The sequence below is a fragment of the Nerophis lumbriciformis genome, linkage group LG29 (assembly GCF_033978685.3).
Source record: "Nerophis lumbriciformis linkage group LG29, RoL_Nlum_v2.1, whole genome shotgun sequence".
Lineage (NCBI taxonomy): Eukaryota > Metazoa > Chordata > Actinopteri > Syngnathiformes > Syngnathidae > Nerophis > Nerophis lumbriciformis.
In genome coordinates this window covers 13,184,206-13,200,558 of record NC_084576.2, presented here as the reverse complement: position 1 = coordinate 13,200,558, position 16,353 = coordinate 13,184,206, and the positions used below count along the sequence as shown (strand labels likewise).

Below are 16,353 nucleotides of genomic sequence, written 5' to 3'. Positions count from 1 at the left end.
CTGATTGCTGATTGTCTACGTTTCCTCTATCCTGAGTCTTGACTGTGCTGCACTTTTATGTGTGCGTGTCAGACAAAAGCTAAAATCTTGCTGCCAATCACATTTTCAGTCTGTCTGTTGTTTGCTCATTGTGGCCATTCAATGGATGGATCGTACATATAGTAGTACAGGGTAGGAATGTCACGATCCAGGTTTTTGCACTTCCGATCCGATACCGATATTGTTTTTGCATTTCCGATCCGATACCGATACTGACCGATACCGATACTGACCGATACTGGCCTATCCGAGCATGTATTAAAGTTTAAAGTTATTTAGCCTACTTAGTTGTCAGAATCATGTTGAAAAGGGTTTTAGTACTCTTGATAACAACTAGCCAGCTGAATTAGGGGAGTTTGAATAATACACAATGGTTGGTAACAAGAAACTGACCTGTTTATTCAAGGATAAACACAAAATAGACAAAATTATACATGACAAACAGAAATGGCATCATTGAACTAGGATTGGGCGATATGGCCTTTTTTTAATATTGCGATATTTTAAGGCCATATTGCGATACACAATATATATCTCGATATTTTGCCTTAGCCTTGAATGAACACTTGATGCATATAATCACAGCAGTATGATGATTCTATGTGTTTTGATTGATTGATTGAGACTTTTATTAGTAGGTTGCACAGTGAAGTACATATTCCGTACAATTGACCACTAAATGGTAACACCCGAATAAGTTTTTCAACTTGTTTAAGTCGGGGTCCACTTAAATTGATTCATGATACAGATATATACTATCAGATATATACTATCATCATAATACAGTCATCACACAAGATAATCACATTGAATTATTTACATTATTTATAATCCAGGGTGTGGAGGCGGGCTCTGGATGTAAGTGTCAAAAAGACAGCCAAAAGAGTTTGATATGAGAATAAATCTAAAGTTAAAATATAGGGTAGAAATGCAGGAAATGTAGTCTTGATTTTCAAAATTTTCTTTCAAGGCTTGCATGTCTACATTAAAACATTCTTCTTCATACTGCATTAATATATGCTACTTTTAAACTTTCATGCAGAGAAGGAAATCACAACTAAAAAAATCACAAATTTTTTCATACGGTGTTGATGTGGAAATTTTTGCCTCTGCATTTTGATGGTGTGGGCGTGTGCCACCGAATGGAGATAAGCGTCTCGACAGACGTCACAATATTTGAACAATTGCACAGGCGAGCACCTTAGAGGGAGCGTTGCTCGCACGGCTGCGCTAGCATCACAGCTAACGTTAGCCATGCTGCTACCTCTCTGCTCGGGGAGGACGTATACGTATGTGACGTATGACGTGACAATATGTGACGTATGACGTGACAGTATGTGACGTGTGTAAGAAGGTGCACTTGCTGTCTGTGAGAGGGAGACACAGGAAAGAGTGAGAAGAGCCTGTCGTGTAATTCCAGCAGCTAAAAGCAACTGCGTGAGAATTCACAGACCTGTGGATGTGTTGAAGGTGTGCTGGAAAATGCGGAACGGAAATTACGGAGCAGCAGAAAAGTGGAATGTATTATTTAAATCGGTGCGTTGGAAAACACGGACCGGAGTTTTTTTTTAAACTGGATCTGGATCGGCATTTTCCCATGACTTGCCGATACGCAATTTTTGGCAAATATCGGCAGCCGATCCGATCAAAATATCGGATCGGGACATCCCTAGTACAGGGGTTCCCACACTTTTTCTGCAGGCGTGCTACTTTTCAATTGACCAAGTCGAAGAGATCTACCTCATTCATATGTATAATTTATATTTATTTATTTATGAAAGATATGTTTTTGTTAACAAGTTAAAGGTGTTTAATGATAATACAAGCATGTTTAACACATATAGATTCCAGTGATAGGCCGTGCATTTCCCACCTAGGCCTTCAGTAATGTCCGACTCCAAGGTTTCTCATTGTCATCCCACTAGGTTGAGTTTTTCCTTGCCCTGATGTGGGATCTGAGCCGAGGATGTCTTTGTGGCTTGTGCAGCCCTTTGAGACACTCGTGATTTAGGGCTATATAAGTAAACATTGATTGATTGATTGATTGATTGACTTCAAAGATTACCTTAGACTTAGACTTAGACTTCCTTTGTATTGTCATTAAAATTTGAACTTTACAGCACAGATAAGAACGGAATTTCGTTACATAAGCTCATGGTAGTGCAGGATAAAAAAGCAATAAGGTGCATATATAAATAAATAAAAAATATATAAATAATATATAAAATAAATAAATATATATAAATATATATAAATAAATAAATAGATTACTGTACAGATAAATATATTGCACTTTTTCCACATGCGTCCACGTTTATGGATGTATGTTATATTGTCTTTTTTATTCCAGCGAGTTAATCCATTTTGGGAGGAGTTGAGGGGATAATTTCAATCAATCAATCAATGTTTATTTATATAGCCCTAAATCACAAGTGTCTCAAAGGGCTGCACAAGCCACAACGACATCCTCGGTACAGAGCCCACATAAGGGCAAGGAAAAACTCACCCCAGTGGGACGTCGATGTGAATGACTATGAGAAACCTTGGAGAGGACCGCATATGTGGGTACCCCCCCCCCCCCCCCCCCCCCCCCGGACCGCATATGTGGGTAGCCCCCCCCCCCCCCCCCCCCCCCTCTAGGGGAGACCGAATGCAATGGATGTCGAGTGGGTCTGACATAATATTGTGAGAGTACAGTCCATAGTGGATCCAACATAATAGTAAGAGTCCAGTCCATAGTGGGGTCAGCAGGAAACCATCCCAAGCGGTGACGGGTCAGCAGCGCAGAGATGTTCCCAACCGATACACAGGCGAGCGGTCCACCCCGGGTCCCGACTCTAGACAGCCAGCACTTCATCCATGGCCACCGGACCTGTGTGTCTCCCCCTCCACAAGGGATAGGGGGACCAGAGGAGAAAGGAAAAGAAACGGCAGATCAACTGGTCGAAAAAGGGGGTCTATTTAAAGGCTAGAGTATACAAATGAGTTTTAAGATGGGACTTAAATGCTTCTACTGAGGTAGCATCTCTAACTGTTACCGGGAGGGCATTCCTGAGTACTGGAGCCCGAATAGAAAACGCTCTATAGCCCGCAGACTTTTTTTGGGCTCTGGGAATCACTAATAAGCCAGAGTTCTTTGAACACAGATTTCTTGCCGGGACATAGGGTACAATACAATCGGCAAGATAGGATCAATTTAATTATGATGCGTTCAAGAGTCTTACGGCCTGAGGGAAGAAGCTGTTACAGAACCTGGAGGTTCTGCTTCGGAGGCTGCGGAACCTCTTTCTAGAGTCCAGCAGTGAAAACAGTCCTTGGTTGGGGTGGGAGGAGTCTATGCAGATTTTCTGAGCCCTGGTCAGGCAGCGGCTTTTTGCCATCTCCTGGATAGGAGGAAGAGGAGTCCTGATGATCTTTTCCGCCGTCCTCACCACTCTCTGGAGAGACTTCCAGTCTGAGGCATTGCAGGCAGAGATGCTGTTGGTCAGCAGGCTCTCTATAGTGCCTCTGTAGAATGTGATACCTCTCAAAATACCATAATTTATGTCACCACATGACCATTGCTGGAGAAATACTATACAGAAACACATTTACGCACTACTGGGCATTGAATCACCACCAACAGTGTACATAACGGGTTATTTTCTGGCGCATTTAAAAGTCAATAAGTCCTTATCAGCAGTTAAAACATATCGTATGTGGTACTGTCAAAATTAAAATGGCAAAAAAGCATATTAAACGTGCAAAAAATAAAGAAATAAAATATCTGAACTCACAATCTGTAGAACCCATTCGAGCTTCCGGGGTTGGCCGACATGGTCTCACAAGATGTAGTTTCTCTTTAAATATCCTTCTTGAAAATGGCCTTGCAAATATATGTGTTTTCTTGTCTAATCATAAAAGATGCAGACGAGGCGTGTTGGCTGACTTCTTAAAGTTTACTCCACAAGGTGCTCATCAAAAACATCCCGCTGCCGTCATGTCTATACGGGGCTACTGTGCATGATCTGCACTACTGTGGCATGCTGGGTAATGGAATTCTTGTGTTACCTAGCTCATAACATCATAATATATATCGGCCTTAGGCCTTCTCGAAGGCTTTACTGACAACAACTCGTGATCTGATTGGCTATTGCAACTGTCTGTCAAATGTTTGTGCCCGTTCACTTAAAGTGCACGGACGCCCGCATTGTTGATTCCGAAGGGTTTGGGCAGATTTGGTACAACATGGCAACATAAGCTAGCTGAATGCTGATTGGATAAAAACTCTATAACCTAAAAAACAACAGCGCTGGAAGGAGCATAATATGACATGAAGAGAATATGAATACTTTTAGATATTTAGGGAAAGTAAATCAAATATTACCTTTATCTTTAATTATGATCATGATTTCTGGTTATGTTAGGCACACCACTGACGGCACACCACATATAGATTATTTTCTTTCATGAAGACAAGAATATAAGTTGGTGTATTACCTGATTGTGATGACTTGCATTAAATGGAAACAGACAGTAGTGCTGATAACGTCCACATTTTCAAATGGAGGAGAACAAAAGTCGTCCTTTCTGTATGAAGTGCAATGTCAGCACTATTTTTTTTCCTGCAATTTCAGATGTACTTGTTTTAATAAATAAATACAGCGTTTTAAAAGCATACACAATCTGTGAAAATATATTAGTCTGTGGTTAAAAGGACTTGAAAGGACTCGAAACTCAAAATGCAGGACTTGGGACTTGACTTGGGACTTTCCAGTCTTGACTTTGGACTTGACTCGGGACTTGCCTGTTTTGACTCGGGACTTGATTCGAGACTTGAGGGCAAAGACTTGAGACTTACTTGTGACTTGCAAAACAATGACTTGGTCCCACCTCTGGTAGATGGTGAAGTCCCTAAATTCCTTGCAATAGCTCGTTGAGAAATGTTGTTCTTAAACTGCTCGAGAATTTGCTCACATTTTTGTTCACAAATTGGTGAACCTCGCCCCATTCTTGTTTGTGAATGACTGAGCATTTCATGGAAGCTGCTTTTATACCCAATCATGGCACCCACCTGTTCCCAATTATCCTGTTCACCTGTGGGATGTTCCAAATAAGTGTTTGATGAGCAAACCTCAACTTTCTCAGTCTTTTTTGCCACTTGTGCTGGCTTTTTTTGAAACATGTTGCAGGCACCAAAATCCAAATGAGCTAATAATTTGCAAAAAATAACAACATTTTCCAGTTCGAACATTAAATATCTTGTCTTTGCAGTCTATTCAATTGAATATAGGTTGAAAAGGATTTGCAAATCATTGTATTTTGATTTACACAATGTGCCTACTTCTCTGGTTTTGTATATATATATATATATATATATATATATATATATATATATATATATATATATATATATATATATATATATATATACAGGTAAAAGCCAGTAAATTAGAATATTTTGAAAAACTTGATTTATTTCAGTAATTGCATTCAAAAGGTGTAACTTGTACATTATATTTATTCATTGCACACAGACTGATGCATTCAAATGTTTATTTCATTTAATTTTGATGATTTGAAGTGGCAACAAATGAAAATCCAAAATTCCGTGTGTCACAAAATTAGAATATTACTTAAGGCTAATACAAAAAAGGGATTTTTAGAAATGTTGGCCAACTGAAAAGTATGAAAATGAAAAAAATGAGCATGTACAATACTCAATACTTGGTTGGAGCTCCTTTTGCCTCAATTACTGCGTTAATGCGGCGTGGCATGGAGTCGATGAGTTTCTGGCACTGCTCAGGTGTTATGAGAGCCCAGGTTGCTCTGATAGTGGCCTTCAACTCTTCTGCGTTTTTGGGTCTGGCATTCTGCATCTTCCTTTTCACAATACCCCACAGATTTTCTATGGGGCTAAGGTCAGAGGAGTTGGCGGGCCAATTTAGAACAGAAATACCATGGTCCGTAAACCATGCACGGGTAGATTTTGCGCTGTGTGCAGGTGCCAAGTCCTGTTGGAACTTGAAATCTCCATCTCCATAGAGCAGGTCAGCAGCAGGAAGCATGAAGTGCTCTAAAACTTGCTGGTAGACGGCTGCGTTGACCCTGGATCTCAGGAAACAGAGTGGACCGACACCAGCAGATGACATGGCACCCCAAACCATCACTGATGGTGGAAACTTTACACTAGACTTCAGGCAACGTGGATCCTGTGCCTCTCCTGTCTTCCTCCAGACTCTGGGACCTCGATTTCCAAAGGAAATGCAAAATTTGCATGGTTGGGTGATGGTTTGGGGTGCCATGTCATCTGCTGGTGTCGGTCCACTCTGTTTCCTGAGATCCAGGGTCAACGCAGCCGTCTACCAGCAAGTTTTAGAGCACTTCATGCTTCCTGCTGCTGACCTGCTCTATGGAGATGGAGATTTCAAGTTCCAACAGGACTTGGCGCCTGCACACAGCGCAAAATCTACCCGTGCCTGGTTTACGGACCATGGTATTTCTGTTCTAAATTGGCCCGCCAACTCCCCTGACCTTAGCCCCATAGAAAATCTGTGGGGTATTGTGAAAAGGAAGATGCAGAATGCCAGACCCAAAAACGCAGAAGAGTTGAAGGCCACTATCAGAGCAACCTGGGCTCTCATAACACCTGAGCAGTGCCAGAAACTCATCGACTCCATGCCACGCCGCATTAACGCAGTAATTGAGGCAAAAGGAGCTCCAACCAAGTATTGAGTATTGTACATGCTCATATTTTTCATTTTCATACTTTTCAGTTGGCCAACATTTCTAAAAATCCCTTTTTTGTATTAGCCTTAAGTAATATTCTAATTTTGTGACACACGGAATTTTGGATTTTCATTTGTTGCCACTTCAAATCATCAAAATTAAATGAAATAAACATTTGAATGCATCAGTCTGTGTGCAATGAATAAATATAATGTACAAGTTACACCTTTTGAATGCAATTACTGAAATAAATCAAGTTTTTCCAAAATATTCTAATTTACTGGCTTTTACCTGTATATATGTGTATATATTTTATTTTTTTATTTTATTTTATTTTTTACCAAATATCTGTGTGGGACACACATGTGAATGTCGAGAATGCGATTTAATAACTATTGTTTTTGCTTGACAATGACCACAACAGTTAAACTAATCAGAACATTTCTTCTTGTTGTTTTTTTCAGGAACCTAATAAAAAGGGTTTAATGGACAAGTTCTACATGGTGCAGGAAGTGGTCTTGACTGTTCAGAACGTTTTGGAAGAGGTCGCAAACATGGGGGAGCGAATAAAGAAGTACATTGATTCATTTATTGTTATTACTTAAAAATGCTTTGTCTAGTAACTTTGAACCATGTTTGTTTTTTTTCCTTCGCAGCATATTCAACTGGTCTGTTCCATTCATGTCTTGTCTGACCTGCTTGGTACTGTTTGCAGCCACAACGCTTTTATATTTCATCCCCCTGCGATATATAGTGCTGATATGGGGTAAGTTGAACATTTACAGTATCATACAAAAAGGTTTAGGCACCATTACAGTTGTTGTTGTTTTTTAACAATTTTACAATGAATGAAAATAAAAACTATTAAATCTCACAGATGATAATTTCACTTGCATCTACACCTTTATCCAGATCCTCGCCAAATGTAAGGGGTTGTTCTTTGGCCCATGCATCACACACACATTTGAATCTTTGCTTCTGCTGTATTAATTGTTTTACCATGTCAATAGTTGTATGTTTATTTTGAACACGGAAACAACATTGCACAGTAATACAGCTCATATCTACACTGTACACCCGAGTAAGTAAGCAGAACTCAAAAAAAGTGAGGCAATCGGTTGCCACATATTTTTTGAGATCATAAACTCAAATATTTGAGTATATCACATCGTAAATGTTTGGAGTTTATGTTAAATGTACTTTTAAATTATAATTGAATTAAACTTACCAATTAAGCAAACTCAAAAATGTTCCTCCTTGTGTCTGCTGCCTGAAGAGGAAGCGCACGCAAATGTGTGTGTGTGTGTGTGTGTGTGTGTGTGTGTGTGTGTGTGTGTGTGTGTGTGTGTGTGTGTGTGTGTGTGTGTGTGTGTGTGTGTGTGTGTGTGTGTGTGTGTGTGCGCGTGCATGTAATAACTTATATATACATGCAAACAGAGTATAATAACAATACAAATCTATAATGCAATTGATTCATTCTTAATTTATTCTTGATTTGATTTATTGATTTGTTCTTTCAAAATAAGACAACATTATGTTTAATCCACTGAGTTTTAAGTAACTGTGAGTTAATTATTTTAAGTAGCCGTTACATAATCTGCAAAAAAATTAATATTAATTAAAAATAACAAGTTTAATAAACTTAAAAAGAAGGAAAATGTTACTCACACTCAACATTTTTAAGTAAGTACAACTTTTTAACAACTTTTTAAGTTTGCACTACTTATTCTAATTAATTACATTCGAGGTTTACAGTGGTCACACAAAATTCAACATGTCCAAAAAGGAGTAGGAAGAATCAAAGCGTAATTATTCCTGCCCTTTCTCTATTTCCCAGCTAATACTAATAATTGTATTCACTTCCTGTGTTCAATCGGTAACATAAGTATATGCATGCATATTGAATCATGATAAATAAATGTACATAAGTAAAACGTCATGAGTGACTTTTAGTGCACATAAATAAATGCAGATATAGTAGATGGTTGCGTATACCAGATCCATTATTAAGGTTCAAGAATCTTCCTTATACGATGTAAACACTTTAAGTGTAAAATGTTTCCTAAACGGGTCATATTATGATTTTTTTCTTCCTTGTGGTCTACATAACATGTAATGGTGGTTCTTTGGTCAAAATGTTGCATATATTATGTTTTACAGACCATCTTTAAGCCGCTTTCTGACTGTCTCGTCAGGATTTGCCAGTTTGTGGGTGGTCATATTTACTCGCCAAAAGCCCTCCTCCAGGCCAAGGCCCCTTCAACTGCCATGTTGTTGCTTTTAGCTCTTCTGTATCGAGTCTACTTACAGATACAATGGAGCCTCCATTTACAAACTTAATTAGTTTTTGAACAAGGTTCATAAATAGAAAAGTTCGTATAGTGAAGCAAGTTTATTTAGAAGAAACATTGTATTTATGAATAATGGGTTCCAGCCTCAACAAAAGTTTCTATTTTAGTGAAGGTTTGTATACTTTGAACACAATATAAAGTGCTATACAGTGCTGTATATCAAACAAACATAACAAGGAGGGGATGAAATAACTTTCTCTTTATTAACAAGCTAAAACAACAAGGACAAGCTCAACTTAGACTTAGACTTAGACTTCCTTTTTATCGTCATTCAAATTTGAACTTTACAGCACAGATAAGAACGACATTTCGTTACATAAGCTCATGGTAGTGCAGGATAAAAAAGCAATAAGGTGCATATATAAATAGATAAATATATATAAATAAATAATCAGATTACTGTACAGATAAATATATTGCAGTTTTTCACATGCGTCCACGTTTATGGATGTATGTTGTATTGTCTTTTTTATTCCAGCGAGTTAATCCATTTTGGGGGGAGTTGAGGGGATAATTTAATTGAATTATGATGCGTTCAAGAGTCTTACGGCCTGAGGGAAGAAGCTGTTACAGAACCTGGAGGTTCTGCTTCGGAACCTCTTTCTAGAGTCAAGCAGTGAAAACAGTCCTTGGTGGGGGTGGGAGGAGTCTTTGCAGATTTTCTGAGCCCTGGTCAGGCAGCGGCTTTTTGCCATCTCCTGGATAGGAGGAAGAGGAGTCCTGATGATCTTTTCCGCCGTCCTCACCACTCTCTGGAGAGACTTCCAGTCTGAGGCATTGCAGGCCCCAGTCCAGACAGAGATGCAGATGGTCTCTATAGTGCCTCTGTAGAATGTGGTGAGAATGGGGGGAGGGAGCTGTGCTCTTTTCATCCGACACAAAAAGTCCATGCGCTGCTGAGCTCTTTTTACAACAGCTCCGGTGTGTCGGGACCAGGTTATATTGTCAGTTATCTGCACCCCCAGGAACTTGGTGCTGCTTACTATCTCCACCTCTGTGTTGTTGATGAAGATGTCCTGTAACATGTAAATATACACAGAAGTCCCTCTGGTGCCTTCACAAACGATCAAAAATCACAAAAATTACACATGCCATAAACGGCTAAGATATATTTTAGAGAGTAGGGGAGCCCAAAGACATATAGTATATTCTGTAAGGGGGAGACTCACAGTGCAACCACTGCTCTATATTATGCTGGAAGGTACCGGGATATTGCAGAATTTTTAAATACAATTTTTAATATAATAGTATTAAAGGGGAACATTATCACAATTTCAGAAGGGTTAAAATTAAAACCATTAAAAATCAGTTCCCAGTGGCTTATTTTATTTTTCGAAGTTTTTTTCAAAATTTTACCCATCCCGCAATATCCCTAAAAAAGCTTCAAAGTGCCTGATTTTAACCATCGTTATATACACCCGTCCATTTTCCTGTGACGTCACATAGTGAAGCCAACTCAAACAAACATGGCGCATAGAACAGCAAGCTATAGCGACATTAGCTCGGATTCAGACTCGGATTTCAGCGGCTTAAGCGATTCAACAGATTACGCATGTATTGAAACGGATGGTTGTAGTGTGGAGGCAGGGAGCGAAAACGAAATTGAAGAAGAAACTGAAGCTATTGAGCCATATCGGTTTGAACCGTATGCAAGCGAAACCGACGAAAACGACATGACAGCCAGCGACACGGGAGAAAGCGAGGACGAATTTGGCGATCGCCTTCTAACCAACGATTGGTATGTGTTTGTTTGGCATTAAAGGAAACTAACAACTATGAACTAGGTTTACAGCATATGAAATACATTTGGCAACAACATGCACTTTGAGAGTGCAGACAGCCCAGTTTTCATCAATTAATATATTCTGTAGACATACCCTCATGTCAGCAGGCCAGGGAAGCTAGGGTCGATATTCTTCTCTTGATCATCTTCGGTGGCATTAGGGACGGTGTGAGCCAAGACATCCAGGGGGTTTAGCTTGCTCGTCTGCGGGAACAAACTGCCGCCATTGCTTGCCGTGCTACGGAGGTCCTTTGTCCCTGAATTGCTCACACACTCCGGCAGATTCAGTGGGGGTCTGGCGGCAGATATCTTTGACTTTATCGTTGGAAATGCATCTGCTTTGAGTGTCGCAGGATATCCACACATTCTTGCCATCTCTGTCGTAGCATAGCTTTCGTCGGTAAAGTGTGCGAAACAAACGTCCAATTTCTTGCCACTTTCGCATCTTTGGGCCACTGGTGCAACTTGAATCCGTCCCTGTTCGTGTTGTTACACCCTCCGACAACACACCGATGAGGCATAATGTCTCCAACGTACGCAAAACAGTCGAAAAAACGGAAAATAACAGAGCTGATTTGACTCGGTGTTTGAGAAACTTCCCGATGTGACGTCACGTTCAGAGCGAATACTAGAAAGGCGTTTAATTCGCCAAAATTCACCCATTTAGAGTTCGGAAATCGGTTAAAAAAATATATGGTCTTTTTTCTGCAACATCAAGGTATATATTGACGCTTACATAGGTCTGGTGATAATGTTCCCCTTTAAATACTACACTATGTCAAACTAACTCCCACTTCCTTGTTCATTCTAACCTGCACAAATCCGAGCTTGTTTCACATCCTTCATTTAACAAAGAGTTGTCATTTTAAGCTCTCGACCACGCACTTCACACGCATGCGCATGTGCAGAGATCAGTCGTCTGCAGAGGTGTTCTGGGCTCCGTGTGGGCTGATTATGGTGGAGCCCGGCGCAGGCTAAGGCCCGGGGTTCGTGTGAAAACAAAGGAGAGAGGCAGAGCTGTATATGCTGTAACACACGATGTCCTTGGGCGGTCTGCAGGCTCCTGGTCTAGCCTCTCATTATCTAGTGCGGCTGTACAGAATAGTCAGTCTCCTTCTCAGCGGTCAGGGAGATGTGTTGCCCTTAACAGGCTCTCTCCCGCACCAGCTTGTAAGCCCACAACCGCTCTCTACTTCCACGCAGCCTTCTACACGATCAATAGCAAAATCCTATCATATCAAACAAAAACACGCAGACTGAGACACTGCTCTGCCTCCCCCAGTTAACCCCCATCGCCGTAGTTGCAAGGCAAGCCTTTTAAGTTGCGTGCCTATATTTCGGGTCCTCGGGTTCTTTGTGTGCACGCTGCAAGCTGTGGGCATAATGGTCCCATTACGAGACCTTTGGTGAGTTCTATTTTCCGTTAACTGTTGGTATGCAGCGTGTCATGTAAACAGAGATACGCTTGATTAACAAAATGATTGGATTGAAATGAACCCAGGGGTGCTCGTCCTTCAAATGAAATCAATACACTGTTTAGATTGCGCTTATAAATATGTTCAAGTATTGATGCAGTTGATGATGACTCAAGATGGTCTGTAAAACATAATCTATGCAACATTTTGACCAAAGAACCACCATTACATGTTATGTAGACCACAAGGAAGTGTTTTAAATGCAGAAAAAAATCCTGATATGACCCTTTAACCTAGAAATAAGTGATAAATGACCCAAACACATATTTTTTTACATATATTGTACTATAATATAGTTTATTCCAGTGAAACATGTAATTTGGTAAAAATGTTGGTATAAATGTTGGCATTGGCGTTGTTAGGCCTATTTTAGGGGGGCTCAAGCCCCCCTAAAATATTCTTGAGCCCCCCTAAATAATTTGGTGTTTTATATATATATATATATATAAATATATATATATATATATATATATATATATTTATTTATTTATTTTTTATTTTTTTTACAAATACATGCCGACATATTCATTATAAAGTGGCCCGAATATGAGTTTAAATAAATAATCATATAAACTGTCATTATTCACTCAGTTTCCCCTCACTTCATAGCGTAAATCACCAAAAATTATTCCCGGGCGCGGCACCGCTGCTGCCCACTGCTCCCCTCACCTCCCAGGGGGTGAACAAGGGGATGAGTCAAATGCAGAGGACAAATTTCACCACATCTAGTGTGTGTGTGTGACAATCATTGGTACTTTAAGGTAGAGAGCCCCTTTAATGTGTCGGTATCCAATCCATTCCACTTGTTCATATAGAAAATGCCCACATCACTCAAAATCCAGTCCGCATTTTCTCTGCGACCTTGCTTGCGGTCCTTGGACTTGTTCATATAGAAAACGCCCACATCACTCTTGTAGAATCTATATAAAGTAATATACGTTAGCCTAATGTTAAAATAATGAAAAAAACATAATTAAATAGATTTGTTTTATTGTATTGTTACATTAATAGCTGTTGTATTATTATAGGATGGCTTGTTAAACATTTCATAGGATTTTCAGAGGGAGGAAAAACCAAGACATTTAATATAAAATGTAAAATGAATAAATACATAAAAAGAAAAAGAGAAAAAATGGTTAAAAGCCATCGTCCCGGGAGCATTTCATTTCGTCCCGTGCATTTTTTAAATAATAATAACAATGAATAATTTCAAAGTCTTTGTTAGCCGTTTGTGAAGTTTTGTGCTCGTGTGCTACGTTCGCTCTCCTGGGGGCTAAGCCCCCCCTGTCCTTAAAAGCTAGTGACGGCCCTGAATGTTGGTATAATTTGACAAAACATTTTGCCATAACTGTTCTACTTTAAGTAACTCTTTATTATTGTTAACTACTGCAGCCGTAAAAAGAAGTGAGCCACATTGAAAACAGAAAGTTGGGTACTCTATTAACACAGTTTTCTTTATCATTATTGTCTAATTGCAAAGGTTAACAACTTTTTATTGAGTAGCTGAGTACGGTAAGTACTTTATATTGGTAATCTGGTTGGCACACATTTTCTGAGCAAAAAGCTTTTTGATTCATGTTCTCAGGTTCTTTCTCTAGTTCTTTATATAGGGCATATTACAGGTCTCCCGATCCGATATTGATATATTGGTCGGATATCAGCAAAAAAATTAATTCCGGTATGGTATTATATCGGCTTGCGTCTAAAATTTCCGATACAAGCGCTCCGATACAAGCAGTCCTGCAGCGTGTTCACTCGTGCAAAGTTGGACAGCCAGTTAACGTCGAAATGTCCTACAATAATAAAGTAATTAAAAAAAAAGTTGCTTTACAGTCAGATTAGTGAGGAGACTCACGACTGGTGTGCTACGTTGCAAAATTAACCTAAAAAACCTTTTTTAAGAAGTAAATTACATACATTTAAAAAATGTTTGTACATGATACACATTGTATCTCTGTCAAAATATTGGGGACTTTTTAAAAGTTATTTCAAATTATGTGTGCAAGTAATTTACTGCGTTTAATCATGATTACCAGTCATCAAAATGCAATTGTGTGATTAATCTGATTAAATAATGTAATCTTTAGTATATATAACTGTATGTTATATTTCTGGGCATTGTATCATGCACTGATGTGAAGCTTGTTGTTCAGCTATTTATGAATGTGTTACTGTTTTCACAGGCGTTAACAAATTTACCAAGAAGCTGCGCAACCCGTATGCAATTGACAATAATGAGTTGCTGGATTTCCTCAAGAGGATGCCTTATGATGTTCAGAAGGTAAGGGCCCGTTTTTACATACAGATAGGGATGCAATTCCCACAAGACGTTTGTGTTATTTGCTGTACTAGAATTCCCAAGTGTGCTGGAAATGTATCCACCGGCTTTTGTTTGATTATTAATGGACCAGCGCCTCGGCCCAATTATCGTCAGTGACGAGATGCGTCGACAGCAGCCTCGCCAGTTTGCTCCATCTGGGCGAGAAGCGGCGACACTCCAGTAGCAAACCGGTCGAGTAGTCAATAGGCCTTTTTCTACCAAAGGTTCAGGAACTTTAAGTTCCTGGAACTGTAGGTTGTTGTAGACTTGTGCGGTTTGGGTTTCTACTACATTTCACAGTTCAGGGTAGTTTATACAGATCAGGCTGATGATGTATTATGGAACCATGCAAATAAACAGACTATATTGGGTCATATTTTTTTTTACTTAAATGAAATACAGAGCAATGACGATATGATTAAAAAACAAAGTGTGCTGGATTTTACATAGAATTTACAGCTTTTGTCCAACAGTCAGAAAGTCGTCCCTTCACTAAATGATGAATTAATTAAGATCAGGCAAGTCCTTATTGTCCATTTTTAGCTGTAAATAACAATACATAAAGAATAAATGTCAGTGTTGATCTCACGGCGACAGCAGAAACGCATCGGATTTAGCCTTAGCTTGTTAGCATTAGCACACGGTTCACTCGACAAATAACTACACAAATTATGTATTACTGACTACTTTTACAGCCTGTAACAAAGTTAATAGTGAATATTTGATATGATTTACCTTGTCTTTTATTTCACTTTCCTCTTCAAACTACAAGGTTGTGGAGTCCCAGTAGTGAACCGCACGCTTAACCACTTCGAAGAATGGCTTAAAATTGTATATTCCTTTGTTAATACATCTAAAAGAGTCTGTCCACTTTCTGTAGCTTCGCCTATTGAAATTAGGTTTGTAAAGATTTTTAAATAGCACTAAACAGCACACTACCATATTTTCTGGACTATAGAGCACACTGGTATAAAAGCCTCACACACTAAATTTGAGAAGAAAAATGTTTTATTTTTCACAGCCGCCATTGATATATACGTTGTTAAATGAGTTATTTACATAGAAAGATTTTACCTACTCAGTGGCCTAGTGGTTAGAGTGTCCGCCCTGAGATCGGTAGGTTGTGAGTTCAAACCCCGGCCGAGTCATACCAAAGACTATAAAAATGGGACCCATTACCTCCCTGCTTGGCACTCAGCATCAAGGGTTGGAATTGGGGGTTAAATCACCAAAATGATTCCCGGGCGCGGCCACCGCTGCTGCCCACTGCTCCCCTCACCTCCCAGGGGGTGATCAAGGGTGATGGGTCAAATGCAGAGAATAATCTCGCCACACCTAGTGTGTGTGTGACAATCATTGGTACTTTAACTTTTTAACTTTAACTTTATAAATGTTTATTTACATACCTTAATTGTTTCCAAACGGTGACTGTCAAACAGCTGATCAAACAAAACAGAAGTCATCGTCATAGACTAGCGAGCTGCGGAAGCTAGTTCTCCAATCAGCTAAACCGACTCAATAACTCCGCGATGACATTTTGGTGAATTTACGGAGGAATTTGTGAAACTGAAACAATACAAAAATAATGCCATTGTAAGTTAATAATACTGACACAGACCCTTGTAAAGGTGTAAGCATATTAGCCAATGCTAACGACGCTAGCTTGATTTCATTACG

The 16,353-nt window shown here is 39.4% G+C and overlaps 1 protein-coding gene across 2 annotated transcripts in view; it reads left to right on the top strand.

Annotated features, from left to right (window-relative positions):
* Positions 1-16,353, top strand: part of mctp2a (multiple C2 domains, transmembrane 2a) — a 140,691-nt gene that overhangs the window by 112,174 nt on the left and 12,164 nt on the right. For both annotated transcript variants that reach the window (XM_061925037.2, XM_061925036.2), the window contains 3 exons: positions 7,212-7,321; positions 7,404-7,513; positions 14,540-14,637. In XM_061925037.2, coding sequence (XP_061781021.2) covers positions 7,212-7,321; positions 7,404-7,513; positions 14,540-14,637 — 318 coding nt within the window. The remainder of the gene's footprint in view (positions 1-7,211; positions 7,322-7,403; positions 7,514-14,539; positions 14,638-16,353) is intronic.